At 44.5% G+C, this 16,390-nt stretch overlaps 1 protein-coding gene across 11 annotated transcripts in view; it reads left to right on the forward strand.

Moving 5' to 3' along the window:
* Positions 1-16,390, forward strand: part of DYNC2H1 (dynein cytoplasmic 2 heavy chain 1) — a 355,486-nt gene that overhangs the window by 47,964 nt on the left and 291,132 nt on the right. For all 11 annotated transcript variants that reach the window (XM_047878743.1, XM_047878737.1, XM_047878734.1 and 8 more), the window contains 9 exons: positions 859-991; positions 1,082-1,199; positions 3,399-3,511; positions 5,464-5,583; positions 9,620-9,770; positions 11,769-11,974; positions 13,027-13,209; positions 13,800-13,982; positions 15,771-15,994. In XM_047878743.1, coding sequence (XP_047734699.1) covers positions 859-991; positions 1,082-1,199; positions 3,399-3,511; positions 5,464-5,583; positions 9,620-9,770; positions 11,769-11,974; positions 13,027-13,209; positions 13,800-13,982; positions 15,771-15,994 — 1,431 coding nt within the window. The remainder of the gene's footprint in view (positions 1-858; positions 992-1,081; positions 1,200-3,398; positions 3,512-5,463; positions 5,584-9,619; positions 9,771-11,768; positions 11,975-13,026; positions 13,210-13,799; positions 13,983-15,770; positions 15,995-16,390) is intronic.

Below are 16,390 nucleotides of genomic sequence, written 5' to 3' on the forward strand. Positions count from 1 at the left end.
TGGGTCCGTGGCCTCACTTGGGTTTGTGCTCATCCTCAGCAGTGAGCCTCTTGTGTGACCGCCAGAGTGGTCTTGTGCTGGAGAGTTGTTGTGGCCCGTTTCCTTGAATTCTTTAGTAAACGTGTAGAGAGGTTTCCTGTTGTTCTGAGGATAGAGCATAGCCTCTCCTTGTCCATTTCCGCAGCCTGCTCTTGTGCGTTCTCTGTTCCCTTTGGGGACGCCAGCCTTGACTTGCTCGAACATTTCGAGCCCTTCCCAGGATCTTTGCCAGAAGGTGCTCCCCTCCCGCTCACTGATGTCTTCTTTCTATTCACCATGCAGACTCAGCCTCAATCACTTTCTCACAGAAGCTGTGGATTAGGGATTGCCCCGTTAGCTGCTTTAAAATACCTCATTAGTACTTTTCCTCATTAGTATATATCAATATTTTATTTAAATAATTTGAGAAAATATTTAATATCTTTCTCGCTGGACCATTATCTTTATGAGATGGGGCTAAATATTTGTTTAGAGAATGAACGAAATAAGCGAATTTGCAACATGGGAGGTTAAGAATGGTAATGGAGGGCACCTGGTGGGCTCATTCGGTGGAGCATGCAACTCTTGATCTCCGGGTCATGAGTTCGAGCCCCCATGTTGGACGTAGAGCTTCCTTACGGGAGAAAAAATAATTAAAAAATGGTAACGGGACATCACTAATTTTTGCCATTTCTTAGAAGAAACACAGTGGTGTTTTGCTTTTATAGTAGCGTTACCTCTATTTTATTTTAAGTAGATAAAAAATAAATGTCTCAATATTTCTCTTTCAGTCAAAAAGTGTTAAAGTGGAGGTAAAAATAACTTTTTTTCCTTTTGTAGATCGATAATGAGTGACATCAAGAAAGACAATAGAGTCACAACATTAACGACTCACGCAGGAATCAGAAATTCGCTGCTAACCATACTTGATCAGCTTCAAAGATGTCAGAAATCATTGAATGAATTTTTAGAGGCATGTTCTTTAAAAATATTTATGTAACAAGTTGTAAAGTACTTTATTAGTTATTTGAAAAGATAAGGCTATTCTTTTTGTCATTATCAGGAAAAACGCTCAACGTTTCCAAGGTTTTATTTCATCGGTGACGATGACCTGTTGGAGATCCTGGGCCAGTCTACTAGCCCGTCAGTGATTCAGTCTCACCTCAGAAAGCTGTTCGCCGGTAAGAGCCAACACTCCTTCAACAGGTCCTGCGTTTCACGTACCTTCCAGGCATAATGTTAGGCTCTGACGTAGGCTACTGAATAAAATGCCTGTCCTGCCCTTGGGAGGGATTTATATCTTGATGGGACAGGCAGCCTCACGAGTTGGCTGATCGATGGCTGTGGCTGCGGCTGACAGGTATGTGCTGTTGTGGCTCGTCTGTGGGACCCGTCGCTCACATCTGCGGCGTCTCAAGGCTGGGTGGATCTGAAGAAGGTGTCGGTCTTAGCTGGAAGAAAGGTGTGAGGGCAGAAGGAATTGGCCGTGCGGAGGCCTGGGAGTGATGGGGAACGTGCCTCTTCATTGTCGAGCTGAAGGTTTCCTGCCTGACGTCCAGGTGGAGGCACCCAGAAGGCGGTTCCTGAGAGCAGAGAGGTCTGGGACGGGGGTGGACAGTCAGGGGTCCACTGTGCACGGGTAGTGGTTAAGCTGTGGGACTCGGTGAGGTTACCTGGTGATAGGCGTACGGTGATGGGACCCTGGGCTCCAGCAGTGTTGTCACTGTAGGCAGGTTATTGATTACTGAAGGTCTGCCAAAGAAATAATGATTATTTTCTCAAAGCATTCCATTTGGGGGAAGAGAGCTGTGTTTTTCAAAATAACAAGAAAAAACTTTCATCGTGATCTTCACTTCTGATTAGGTATCAGTGAACTATAGGCCCACAGGCCAAATCCGGCTCACAGCCTGATTTATTTTATTTTATTGTATTGTTTTATCTCATTATTATTTGTAACGTTTACTTACTTTTCGAGTGGGGGGCAGAGGATCTGAAGCAGGCTTCAAGCTCTACGCTGACCGCAGAGAGCCTGATGCGAGGCTTGAACCCATGCACCATGAAATCATCACCTGAGCCGAAGTCGGACGCCGAACCGACTGAGCCCCCCAGGCACCCTCACAGCCGGACAGTTGGAAGTAGAGTTTCGTTGGAACACGGCCATGCCCGTCGTGGTCCAGAGCCACTTTCGTGCTGCAAGCGCAGAGCAGAGAAGTTGCCCCAGGGAGGGCAGAGCTGTGAAGACCTAATGTATTGAGTTTCTGGTGCTTCACAGAAGCATTTACTCACCAGTGTATGTGTGAAGCTTTCAGGTCCTTTATCTCAGCTGTGATTTGGGCTGTGGGAGGCTTGGAGAGAGCTCTTGGCATCAGCAGGCTTGCATCCAAACTCTGCCTCCACTCTCTCAGTGTCGTCTCTTACTGTCATTTTTCTAAAATGTTTATTAATTTTTGAGAGAGAGAGAGACAGAGCATGAGTGGAGGAGGGGCAGAGAGAGAGGGAGACACAGAATCTGAAGCAGGCTCCAGGCTCTGAGCTGCCAGCACAGAGCCCGATGTGGGGCTCAAACCCACGAACTGTGAGATCATGACCTGAGCTGAAGTTGGACGCTCAACCGACTGAGCCCCCAAGGTGCCCCTTGTTTCCTGTTTTAAATTGGAAAGAATAACTTAGAGGGTTTTTCCTAAGATCAAAATTGGGTAATGTATTTAAGCTCTTGTTGTATACTGTTAAATAAAGTGTACAAATCTGGGGGAGGGAAGTCCCATTTGCCCTCCCTCTTTCTTTTGTCTCTTGTATCACGTTAGTGGAGTTAGCAGTATATGTTCTTTTCTTTTTTTAATGTTCATTTATTTATTTTGAGAGAGCACACATGCATGTGAGTCGGGGAGGGGCAGACAGAGAGGGAGAGAGAATCCCAAGCAGGTTCTGCACTGTCAGTGTGGGGCCCTGTGTGGGGCTCGAACTCACAAACCGTGAGATCATGGCCTCGGCCAAAACCAAGAGTCAGATGCTTAACTGACTGAGCCCACATGCGCCCAGTGTGTGTTCTTATGCACCTGTTTGTGTCTGGCCTGTTGTGCTCATTAGAATGGTTGGGAGGTCCCTGCAGGTACGTTTTGTTCCTTTTCATTGTGGAGTAGTTTTCCAGTGTTGGAGTGTGTCAGCTGTTCGTTCACTGGCTGGCGGGCATTTGGGGGCATTTGGGTTGTTGTCAATTTTTGGTAAGGAGAAGCTGTTCTGTTGTATAGGGGAATTAATATAATTGTCATACGTAATGCATATTATCAGGTGTATATTACGCATTCTGTGGTAATGATGTGTCTTGTTTAATAATGATATCTTTAATCTTTGTGCATTTCAACTGTTCTTTTATATTATAGGTATTAACAGCGTGTGCTTTGATGAAGAATCAAAACATATAACTGCAATGAAATCTTTAGAGGGAGAAGTTGTACCTTTTAAAAATAAAGTTTTAATTTCAAATAATGTAGAGGTAAGTAATTCTTTTTCAATTATGAAAATAAAAAGAATTAACTGTATGAACTTTGTATCAAAAATAAATTAGTCGATTTGTAGGGTAAACTTTGGCCATTTAGGAAACTCCTCTTGTGTCTTAAAAAATAACAGGGCACCTGAGTGGCTCAGTTGGTTAAGTGCCCGACTCTTGACTTGGCTCAGGCCATGATCTCACGGTTCATGAGATCGAACCTCATGCCGGGCTGTGTGCCGACAAGACTGGCTATTAATCTGAGCTCCTCAATTTACTAGCTGTGTGACTTAGAATCACAACTTTCCTGTCTATCAGATACTCATCTTACTATATGTTGCAAAGCCTGTTTATTAAAAATATGGCTTTATACCATATAGTGTTTGGAACATTAGTATTCAACAGGTACTTGTATAAGATGAGTTTTTTCAAGAGGTGGAATTAAAATTTCTTCTTGACTCTCACACTCCCAAAATGTGTTGTGTGAGATGATTGTTTTATAAGATGATTTAGGTAAGCCTGAAACTAATGCATTTATGGAACGACTGTTGATTACTTGGCCCTGGAGCACTGGACGCAAACTGTCTGGGACATCTGACTGGTGTGCAGCGAATGCCAGACAGTGGTGGATTGCATCATATTGAACTGTAATCTTCACATTCCACAATTGTCTTCAAACTTGCAGTTGGGGCCCGTGGCTTATCCCACACTTAGCTGTACAGTTCAGCGACATGCCCGTTCCTGGTTAAGGCTCAGCATTTTATCGGATGTCGATTACACAAATGAAGTGATTGAAAGCACATGCTTGTTAGGTAGCTCCCATGTTTGTGCTTGGTAAAGAGGTGTGTTTCTGTTGTTTGCCCTTCCTTCCTTCTTCCTTCCTTTTTTTCTTCCTTCTTTCCTTCCTTCCTTCCTTCCTTCCTTCGTGTTTATTTCAAGAGAGTGACAGAAAGAGCACAAGCAGGGAAGGGACAGAGAGAGGGAAAGAGAACCCCAAGTGGGCTCTGTGCCATCAGCACAAAGCCTGACATGGGGATCGAGCCCATGAGCTGCGAGATCAAGACCTGAGTTAAAATTAAGAGTTGGATGCTTGAGTGACTGAGCCACCCAGGCGCCCCTGTTGTTGTTCTGTTGGGACCAGATGCACAGAGAGACGAAGAGCTTCAGCGGGAGCCGCTGGCCAGAGCAGGTTTCCCAGCAGAGGAATGGTGGGGTCTGGAAGCCCTGACTGTGATGAGCAGAGCTGTTGGTACCCTGGAGAGTGCTCTAAAGATAAAAAAGTCTAGAACTTTAAGTCTAGAACTTAGAGCTATTTAGCATGGTAGATTTTGTACTCCTTTTATTGCACATATAGTTTCTTAAAGTGATCAATAAACATTCACTGCTATTTTTATCAGTCTTTTTATGTTACCTTCCATTACCTTTTATTATTTTACCTACAATCAAGTGAAAAAAATGTGTTATTTTGACTCGGAAACAAAGTTAGTTTTGTGTAAAGGAGCAGCGTAGTTCCCTGAGTAATAGACATCACCCTAATGATGCATTTCCTGTTTACATCACAGCCTTCTGAACATGGGCTCACCAGGAGAGCCTGAGCCCCGACACTTAGCCAGTCACTGTGGCCCTGATTTCCTGGCCTATCTAGCTTGATTTCTTAGAATGATGAAACCATGGGGTTAACGTTGCTCGTAGTACCGTCATTTGTAGAGTTGATGACAGTGGCTGACGACACTTGTATGGGTTTTCACGCTTAACCATGATCCCCAGAAGTGAAAAAATTGATTTCTTCCAATTATTTAAATCTTTCATTAATAAAATAAGTATGTCCTGTAAGACGATTTTGGGAGTATGAGGGGCAGTAAGAAATTGTAATCCTGCTTCCTGAAATGAACAGGGTCACTCAACAGGGTAGGTGTTTGTTTTACGACTGCATTTGTCATTGGTAATTCTGTTTCCAGACCTGGTTAAATGGTTTAGCCATGGAAATGAAGCAGACCTTGAAACATTTGTTGGCGGAATGTGTCACTGCTGCACGCAGCCCTCCAGGTGCCGTGGACCCGTCCTTGTTCCCCTCACAGGTAAGCGGCCTCTGTCTGGGGTGGAGGGAGGCCAGGGTGTCACACGGCAGGTGGCTCTTCATCCGGCGGTTCGCACCGACCAGCTGCCTCGCTTCTGCGTGTTCGCTCCGTCAGCTGTGAGGTGTGCCGCACGAGCTGCTTGGCGGCCACGTTCTCTTCCAGCCCTGTCAGCTTGCTGTCACTCAGATGCCTTCACGCCGGAGGCATGCCGAGAGCCCAGCAGCACGGGCCGGTGGGGCATGAAGCGGGAGGGGGGTCAGTCACGTGGGAGTGCTCTGGTTCCCGAAGATTAGCCCGTCGTTGATGGAGAGGCCCGGAACCCGCAACACTGTCCCTGCCGCTCCCGCGGGATCATCCCGGAGACGGGGCTGGCAGGAGGTTGGCGGGGTGTCGGTGCAGGTCAGAGATCCGGCCTGGGCCCTGAGCCAGAGTGCATGCGCTCGCTGGTCACAGGAACGCCCACCTGAAACACCAGCCGTGGATCTGCATCGTGTGAAACGTGTTCCGGGTCTCACCGGAGCGTAGTGCTAAGACCCGCGCTCAGTGCCCTGTGTCGTTCAGGGCTTGCTTCCTGGCTGGCTGGGGCTCAGCCTCCCAGCGAAGGGCACCTGGGACTTAGTTCTTGGGGCCTGTGAAGGGCGGGCCTTGAGGTGTTCTCTGATCTCTCACAGGAAAATCTACCCTGCTCAGCGTTGGTTTCTTTCCACGCTAAAGCATGTGGTAGCTTTGGCACAAGTTTCATGTTGGTTCTTTTAAAGCGTGAGACCTTAGATAGGAATCTTGGAACATTGTAGATTCTTAGCCATTTTATCTTTCATTCTTTGGTGCTTTCTAGCCTTTTGAGTCAAACTAAAATATGTTTTAAAAATTCTCGTTAAACTCTTAGAGAAAATTAAGAGTAATCAGCAATGAATAATAATGCCGTTGCAAAGTCAAAGGTAAGCTGCTGTGTTACTACTGAAAATGCTCCCTGTTCCTGTCGACTTCCAGGTAGGATTTAAGTGAACTTAGGCTAAAAGACAAAAGGTGAACGACTCCACGGAAGTAAGGATTGCATAGCGATGGACTGGGAGAATGACCCTCGTGTGAGGAGATGCACGGGAGAGACGGGCAGAGGAAACCGGGCTGCACAATCAGAGCCCGCAGCTGACCTCAGGGCTCTCGAGCGGCCAGGTGACAGTGTGGACGGTGGACACTGTGAATAGTTCATTATCTCCGTGCAAACATGGACAAGTGCCAGTAGGAATAGTTCATTTTTCAACCCAAACCAAGTATTCTAGTGTCTTAGCAGTTAATGCTTAAAAAAATTTGTCTCAAGAGCATTTATGTAGACGATTGAATGGTGCACCTGGGTTCATGTACCTGATGCAGGCTGTTAGGTACTCTTATTGTCTTTGAGCTCTTCTTTTTTTTTTTTTTTTTTTAAATTTAATTTATTGTTTTAATTTACATCCAAGTTAGTTAGCATATAGTGCAACAATGATTTCAGGGGTAGATTCCTTAATGCCTCTTACTTATTTAGCCCATCCCCCCCCCCCCCCCCATAATCCCTCCAGTAACCTCTGTTTGTTCTCCATATTTAAGAGTCTCTCATGTTTTGTTCCCCTCCCTGTTTTTATATTATTTTTTCTTCCCTTCCCTTATGTTCATCTGTTTTGTCTCTTAAAGTCCTCATATGAGTGAAGTCCTATGATATTTGTCTTTCTCTGACTGATTTTGCTTAGCATGATACCCTCCAGTTCCATCCATGTAGTTGCAAACGGCAAGATTTCATTTTTTTTGGTTGCCGAGTAATACTCCATTGTTTATATACCACATTCTTATCCATTCATCCACCGATGAACATCTGGGCTCTTTCCATACTTTGGCTATTGTCGATAGTGCTGCTATAAACATGGGGGTGCACGTGTCCCTTCGAAAGAGCACACCTGTATCCTGTAGATCAATGCCTAGTAGCGCCATTGCTGGGTCATAGGGTAGTTCTATTTTTAGTGTTTTGAGGAACCTCCACACTGTTTTCCAGAGTGGCCGCACCATTTTGCATTCCCGTGTTACATACTCTTCATTCACTTCTGTAAAGGCATTTTTGTAAGGACCTCAGGTAATGTAGACAAGGAACTTTCTGCTCTGGGAAGGAGACAGCATGCAGAGTGGAAAGAATCTCACAGACCTTGGTTCAAAAACTGCTTTTGTCAGCATACTCTGATTCTTCTAGGCACGCGTTAAGAGGTTATAATGATAGGAACATTGCCAACTTGTTTTGAAGGCTAAATTGTACAATGTTGGCAAAATACTGTCAGTGATGGTTACATTTTGGGCAGTTAATAGCGTGAGTGCCTGTGTACATATCCTGATGGCAGCATGACTGCAGGATTAGCCTGGACCGTATCTTGACTCCCTTTTTGTAGCATCCTATGGAAATTGTATAGCAGGCTACTAAAAGTTGAGATTATTGACGTGCGTTTATAATACAGAAATTCAGTGGTGGTGTCTGAAAGGAGGTTCCTGTGTATGAGTACTAGTTTGGGGGTGGCAAGTGAACATTTTCATACGGAAATTCAAAGCAAAGTCTTTTCTCCAGAAGTAGATTTGGATCTTCTTAAATGTTTCTCCTTCCTTACACCTGATGAAAGACTCTAATGACTTTGTCCTACAAATCTGGGGGGGTTGATTTTGCCCCAGACAGAATTACTCTTCCTTTAAAGAATGATATTTAATGCTGCATATACAATGATATTTATACAGTGTTTGATGATATGTGAATACCAGTAACACACAGCTTAGCCTGCTGTGTTAAGTCATAAAATGTATACTGAGGTGACTAAATTTGATGACATATGATATTCATCTGGGTACTGAAAAGTATGTACCAGAAAAACACTCTTCCATAGTAGTTGGTCAGCAGGTCTAGTGTTTTTATGTGATGATGTTTCATGTCTTTAGTTTCTGTGTTCATTTAGGAACTGTATCAAGGGGCGCCTGGGTGGCTCAGTCAGCTGGGCGTCCGACTTCAGCTCAGGTCACGATCTCGTGGTTTGTGGGTTCGGCCCTCTGCCGGGCTCTGTGCTGACAGCTCAGAGCAGCTCAGAGCCTGGAGTCTGCTTTGGATTCTGTGTGTCGCTCTTTCTCTTCCCCTCCCCTGTTCGCACTCTGTCTCTCTCAAAAATAAACATTAAAAAAATTAAAAAAAAAAAAAACTGTATCAAAGAATTTGACTCTAAGTTGTCAAAGGTTAGCGTTTAGATGTATAATTGCTTTATCAGTAGCCCTGCTAGATTGGTACCGTTCCAGAAAGCCTTTCAACTAGTGTTACCATTTCATGTTTTTTGTAAATATAAAGGTTCTATCTTAATCCATACCTAGTTTCTATTTATGGGTATTAGAATGAAAGATTACGACAACTTAATTTAAGATAAAATTTTGAGGGACTCCTGGGTGGCTCAGTCGGTCAAACGTCCAACTCTCGATTTAGGCTCAGGTCATAATCTCGTAGTTCGTGAGTTCAAGCCCTGCGTCAGGCTCTGTGCTGACAGTGTAGAGCCTGCTTGGGATTCTCTCTTGCTTTCTTTCTCTCTCTCAAAATAAATTAATTAATTAATTAATTTAAAAAGTTAGAATTTGGAAATTCGACACTTCAGTAGTATACTGAGATTATTTTGGAACGCTAGAATATTACCATTTTACTAGATGGAACTCCTCATACGCTGGTATCCTTGCATCCTTGAAAAGAAGCCATTTATAAAGGGGAGAGTGCAGAGAAGAAAGGGCAGATGTCTTGGGTTGCATGAGCTTGGTGGGTCTTAGGACGGAACCCAGGTGTGTGGGAGGGTCGTGGGAGGCGGGTCGGTGGTGGGCTTGGTGGCAGCACACAGTGCTCTCCTGCGGCCGTGTGGTCCTGTGCAGTTTGAGGTGCCAGTGACACATGCCCATAGACCTCGCAGGCGAGTGCAAATCCAGAAAAGTGTCTTCCCTTACATTTATGAAATGTTTCTAGGTAAATTTACCTTGTAAAATATTTTTTCTCTTGATCCATTAGATACTGTGTTTGGCAGAGCAGATTAAGTTCACTGAAGATGTGGAAAACGCTATCCAAGACCATAGTCTTCATCAGATCGAAACCCAGCTGGTGACTAAGTTAGAGCACTATACTAGCATCGATACGAGTTCGGAGGATCCAGGGGGCACTGGTATGAACAATGTTCCATTTTTTTGCCTCCTTTTGGGTTACTGGAACTTTTTTTGTTAGTTTATCTTATCGTGTTTCTGACTATCAGTCATCTGTTTCAGAGGTTAGTTTAGGAATTACAATGTACATGCTTTAATATTGTACTTAGAATTGGTGATTCATTAAAACGCGTGTAGAAACCTTACCCCGTACTAATTTCCTTGTCCTCTTTTAGTTGTGTGGTAATTGTTTCATTTATTACATCTGCATACTCTGAAACCTCGGAGTTACATCGTTGCCTGTAAACATGGAGTGTATCTTTAAGGACCGGGAAGCACAGTCTGTTGTACTTAACTGGGTGCTCACCGCTTCTGTCGCTCTGCCTCCGTCCTGATGCTCCAAGCTTCCTTCTGGTACCGTTTTCCTTCTCTTTGAAGGACATCCTTCAGCATTTCTTTTAGAGCAGGATTGCGGGCTGTGATTTCTTTCCTACAGATTTTCCTTCATTGGAGAATGTTTTTATTTCATCTCTGCTGTCGTAAGTGAATTAGGATTGTTTTGGTTCTTTGCATGTTTTTTTTTTTTTTTTTAACTTTTTTTATGTTTATTTTTGAGACAGAGAGAGACAGAGATTGAGTAGGGAAGGGACAGAAAGAGAGGGAGACACAGATTCCAAAGCAGGCTCCAGGCTCTGAGCTGTCAGCACAGAGCCCAACGCGGGGCTCGAGCCCATGAACCATGAGATCATGACCTGAACCAAAGTTGGAGACAACCGAGTGAGCCCCCCAGGCGCCCCTATTCTTTGCATGTTGAATGATGTGGGATGATACCCTGGACGTTTTCAACATTGTGTTATGAGCGTCTGGGTCTTGTCAGTCCTTGAGACAGTGTTGATATTTTCTGTTAGCAGTAGATGTTGGGTTCGGGCCCCACGTGCCAGCCAGCCTTCTGTGGTTTGTGGTTCTGATGCCAGTTCTCTTTCCAGAGTCTCTGAGTCATGTGTAAGATGTCAGATCACTATGCTGTGCTCCTGAATCGGTCACAACACCATAAATCAACTGTACTTCAAAAATGAAGTCTTTGCAGCACTGTTGAGATGGGCTTCACGTGTGCGCCATCTAGCGGCCAGTTCTCAGAGTGCCTGCTTTGATGGTTAGGGTGCCATCTGCATTGCTTGGGGGTGAGCCCAGCAATCCTAAACAAGTTTCCAGGGTCATTTTCCCATCCCTCCATCTCCATGCTCTTCATAGTACTTGGTGGTTTTCTTGGGCTCCTTTTCTGTTCTCCTGGCCAGAAAGCTGGGATTTCATGTGCCCTGACCTGCTCACTTTCTGTGACTGTGTCTGTGTCCTGGGGCAGTTGGTGGCAGAAGAGAGAGGAGGAGAGCATGTGGGGTTTGTCCTAGTCTCCAGGGATCCCAGGTTCTCTGATTTCAGAGGAAGGTTCCCTTCCCTTAGGGTTTTAGCCCCTTGGTCTCCGGGGCCAGTGCTGTAGCCCCCAACAGATTCCTTGTCTGCTCCTCACGCCTGAGCCCCGGGCCCTCCCCGGGAGTCTGCCTGACTGCGCCAGTCCAGGTTTCTGGCTGCGTTGGCCCAGGCCTGGGGAGACCAGAGAGATCAAAAGAAAAGGGTAAATCCGCCACTGGTTTGGTGACATGTCTAATTCTGATCTTCCCCAGTTGGCCTGATACTCTTTGCTTTTCAGACTCCGAAGTAGCAGCTGAGTGCCCACTGTCCGTGTCTTATACTTGTGTTCACAGGGAAAAGCCGGATGGGGTGTGCTTGCTTCTGGTGTAAGGGACCGCAGCCCACTCTCACTGAATTTGATGTCCTATTCTTCGCAGGGGAATTCTTATTTCTGACTGGTGGATTCGACATCGGTTTAATTTGTTACATTATTGTGTCATTCATTTGTATCATGAAATTAACATTTAGATTCATTTTGAAGCTCTGTGTATGTACGTACTGAATACAGAAATCTCAGGCTAATATTTTCTCCAAACATTTTACTTTGCATACAGAGTCTGGCATTCTGGAGCTTAAACTTAAAGCACTGATTCTTGATATCATTCATAACATTGATGTGGTAAAGCATTTAAACCAAGTTCAGGTTCATACAACTGAAGACTGGGCCTGGAAAAAACAAGTCAGATTTTATATGAAAAGTGATCATACTTGTTATATTCAAATGGTGGATTGTGAACTTCAGTACACTTATGAGTACCAGGTATGACTCGTGGCAAAAGTGTTTCATTTTTTCAATTAAAATTATTTATTTTAACGGAAATTTGCTGTTGTATGAAAAAATTTTGAGTCCTAACTTTGAAGAATATATTTGTGACTGTTTTTTTCTGTTTCATCATAACTAAGAAGATGTTATGTTGGAGAAATATTGGCAGAAAATCTAAAATAGTGGCAGGGTTGTACTGCATTGCGACAGAAGCCGGGCTCTCCCTTCAATCTGGGAAGGGTGGAAGACCGATCCCACGAAAGGAGCCCGGCCGGGCCCCACGCGAGGCCGTGGTTAGCGCTGTCTCACTTGCCGAGTGTTTTCAGTCTGTGCCATAGAAGAATTTCCAAACAGACAGACAACCTAGCCCATGGAACCTGTTCTCAAAACACCCCGCTGCATCCTCTCTGCATGTCCCATCACGAGTCAGTCTTCGGAATATATCTGACGGTTGGGTTAATAAGTGCACGTCAGGAGAGTTGCCAGCTGGCTCCTTCAAGAAGGGAATGTATTTGGAGACCATGTCTGTGTCTACCGCCATTGAAGAAAAGCCCTATAAACAGCAACTGGGATTGGTTCTATTTTCCCGAAGACTTAGGAGAAATTTTGAGACCTCTTTGATGAGATAAAATTAGTAATTTCACGAGGCATTTTTCAAAATAATAACGTTGGAGTTCGAAAGTTGTTCTGACTTAAAAAGATCATAAGATTCAGGGAAATAATTTACACGAATTTTAAAATACAAAATAGGATGATTATCGTATCATATAGTTTTGGATTTTTTCGCCTTAGCAGCATGTCTGTACCATTATCAAGAACCGGAGAGAATGTTTGGAAAACCTAACTGTATATTAATTGAGGAAGGCATAAACCACATGCCTGAGATTAAGTTTAGTTTTTACCGCTGTGCGCTTTTAAAAAGTTTCTTTCCCTAAAAAAGTATTTCGGGTATTTTTCTCTGTTAACAGCTTTTTAGCTAGTGCCACAAGGACACGTGTGGGACGTTGAGTACAGCGTGAGCATTCACCCTTTCCCTCTCCCTCGTGTAGGGCAATGCTCCCAAGCTGGTCTACACGCCGCTGACGGACAAGTGCTACCTGACGCTGACGCAGGCCATGAAGATGGGCCTGGGCGGGAACCCGTACGGGCCGGCGGGCACGGGGAAGACCGAGTCGGTGAAGGCCCTGGGCGGACTTCTCGGGAGACAAGTCTTAGTTTTTAATTGTGATGAGGTAGAGGAAATCATTCGCAAACTAGATAGTAGTGTGTTAGTTATGAGTCTGGGTTAGTTTTCATGTCCTTACAAATGAAATACTCTATCTTGAGATCACTTTGCTTTTGGGTAGCTTGAAAACAGAATTTGTTTTGTTTGAAAAGCAACATGGAGAGAGGCTGCAGATAATGCAGACTCTGAACTTTTCTAGAGAGAACTATTGCAAATAATTTTAAATACAGAATGAAGATTTGAGGGTGCAGAAATGCTTATTATAAGAAGGAAAAGAGTGAACAGAAAAGAGAAAAAAGTAAACTAATTTTGAAATTACTGTTTTTAGAACATTTTGTGTAGGATTTCTATTTTAACATAAAGAATAGCTAAGAATCCTGTATCTATTTAGTTCTGTGTCCTTCACAGAACACTTGTACATGAATTCCTTTGTTTATTCTTTGAACCCCCCCCGGAAAGTGTAGCTATTGAACCTGTGCGAAGAAGAGAGACAGATGGGTGAAACGATGACCTGCTCACTAAGTGACCAAGAATTCAGTTGTTTTTAGAGATCTTCGTTAGTTTTTAACGGATGTAATTTTTGTTGTAATTTTTTAGGGCATCGATGTGAAGTCAATGGGACGGATTTTTGTTGGTTTGGTGAAGTGTGGGGCCTGGGGTTGTTTTGATGAGTTCAATAGACTGGAGGAGTCTGTGCTGTCGGCAGTGTCCATGCAAATCCAGACCATCCAGGATGCCCTGAAGAACCACAGAACCGTGTGCGAGCTGCTTGGCAAGGAGGTATGGCACGTGTTGGGAATTGAAAGAGTTGAAGTATTCTGCACACTCAGGCAAACGCTCTGTCTTTATCTCTCCTGGCATCCCTGCTTCTGACTTGTTTGTTAAACCTTTTTGCCCATGAATCATCCGAGGTTTCTCACCCTATTTTGGTCGCACCTCACCATTCACCTTCAGACTTCGAGTGCTGCGTGTTTGTGGGAATGCTGCTAGCGTTTACTGGGCACTTACCCTGGGCTGGCACCCCAGGCTGGCACCCTAGTGCTCCTGTGTATGCTCTCACTTCATGCTGGTAACCCTTCCACATGGGTACTGTTGTGCTTTTCTTCTTTATGGATGGGGAAGCAGAACTTGGTGAGTCGGGAGTAAGCAGTGGGGCTGCGAATTGAACTCGGGTCTAATTTGGAAGCGCATGTTTTTAATCACTAGTCTTTTTTTTTAAAGATTTTTTAAAATGTTCATTTATTTTTGATAGCATGAGTGGGAGAGGGGCAGAGAGTGAGAGAGGGAGACACAGAATCTGAAGCAGGTTCCAGGTTCTGAGCTGTCAGCACAGAGCCCGATGCAGGCTCGAACCCATGCACCATGAGATCATGATTTGAGCTGAAGTCGGACGCTTAACCGACTGAGCCACCCAGGTGCCCCTTTAATTACTATTCTGTATGCATCTTAGAACAGTAAGCACTTAGCTGTTTTTCTGTTCCTCACTTTTCCCCAGAGGAGATCCACACTCCTGTCAGGAGAGCGTGAGCATCTGTGTATGGAAGTGTAGCACTGACAACACTGGAAGTTAGCTGTGAAGTTACCTGCTGAGCCACATAGTGTCTTCACAGCACAGGTTTCTCAGGGCAGGGCAAGGAAGGAAGAGCGGTTCTCATTTAGTGACAGCTTACTCACGTGTTGCTTAAACTCTTCATGAGGAAACGAGAAACTATTACGTTTCTACCTTTGTACCGTCACAGCTGACTTTCTTCCGCACTGAGTGTGTTTTCTCCTCTCCTCCTCTTAGAAAGAAAGGGTTGTCCTTGTTCCCGGTCCACACTAACCTGCCCACTTGCCGGGGCTGTATCCCTGTGTCCTCTGTATTGAGGACTTAGCCCTCCCTCCTCTGCCCGCTCGTCACTGGCCTTTAACACCACTGCATCTTGTCCTCTTTAATAATGTATGTCGTGTAATAATACTATAATATTTGATGTAATGAACACACAAGCGGACCTTCCCCTCACTTACCTGTCCATTCATTGCTCTTGCTCTTTTGTCTCCTTTATAGCCAGATTTTCTTACTCCAGGTGTTTCTACCTAATTGCCCATTCACTGTCTACACTCTGATTTCACTTTAAGTGTGCTGTGGAAAACGCTCCTGCTAGGTGCTCTCATGATATGCTGCCCTGCCCTGCCCTGCCCTGCCCGGCCACAGCCTTGATCATACCTTGATTGCTCGTAGACCGTAAGCTGCAGGAGGACAGAAACCGTTACTTACTTTAGGTCAGAGTTGTGTTGTCTCCCGATACAAGGAGGCTTGTGGTAAACACAGGAGCAGATGGGCAAGTGAGTCACCACCTCCGAAATTCTGGCCTCACAGAACTGATTATAAAGGGCCTCCGTAAATGCCGCTGTTCCTAAGGCGGTTATTGTATGTCGAGCAGGGAGATCCTTAGCTCATTAGCGTTTACCTTTTGCCGAGTTCTAAGATCTGTGTGTCGAAGTATGCACAATAAAAATCTGTTGGCAGTGTATTTTATATTTATAGTTACAGATACTTGGTGCCCATATTGTAAATTAATATTTCAGGTGGAAATCAATTCAAATTCTGGGATTTTTATCACCATGAATCCTGCTGGAAAAGGTTATGGAGGAAGACAGAAGCTGCCTGATAATCTTAAACAGCTTTTCAGGCCGGTTGCCATGTCCCGCCCAGACAACGAGCTTATTGCTGAGGTCATTCTCTATTCGGAGGGCTTCAAAGAGGCCAAAGTCCTGGGCAGAAAACTGGTAGCTATCTTCAATCTATCCAGGTGAGTTTTCCTGTGTTAAATATTTTTATAATTTTTGGTTCCGATGATTGATTATGACCATTTTTCACGTTTGTCAGTGATTTTCATATTGGCGATTGTATTGCACTTAAGGTGTCAATAGGGAAGATTTTAGTTTGAATAAGGACACATCTCACTGAAAACTACTTGTTCCTTCAATGCTATCAATTTGATCTGACTTCCTTTCTGCAAAAATATCTTCACTGGGGAGCTCCAGCTAAATGATGCTAATTGAACAAATCAGCAGACTCCTTAAAACCTGTCCTTTGGAGGGAGTCCTCCAGTTTTTCTCGTGACCTATTTCTAGTAATAGCGGTGGGCTTCTGGCTTCTCTGGGCATCCTAACATTCTGTTCACGTTACTTACGAGACAACTGGA

Source organism: Prionailurus viverrinus, chromosome D1 (genome assembly GCF_022837055.1).
Source record: "Prionailurus viverrinus isolate Anna chromosome D1, UM_Priviv_1.0, whole genome shotgun sequence".
Taxonomy (NCBI): Eukaryota; Metazoa; Chordata; class Mammalia; order Carnivora; family Felidae; genus Prionailurus; species Prionailurus viverrinus.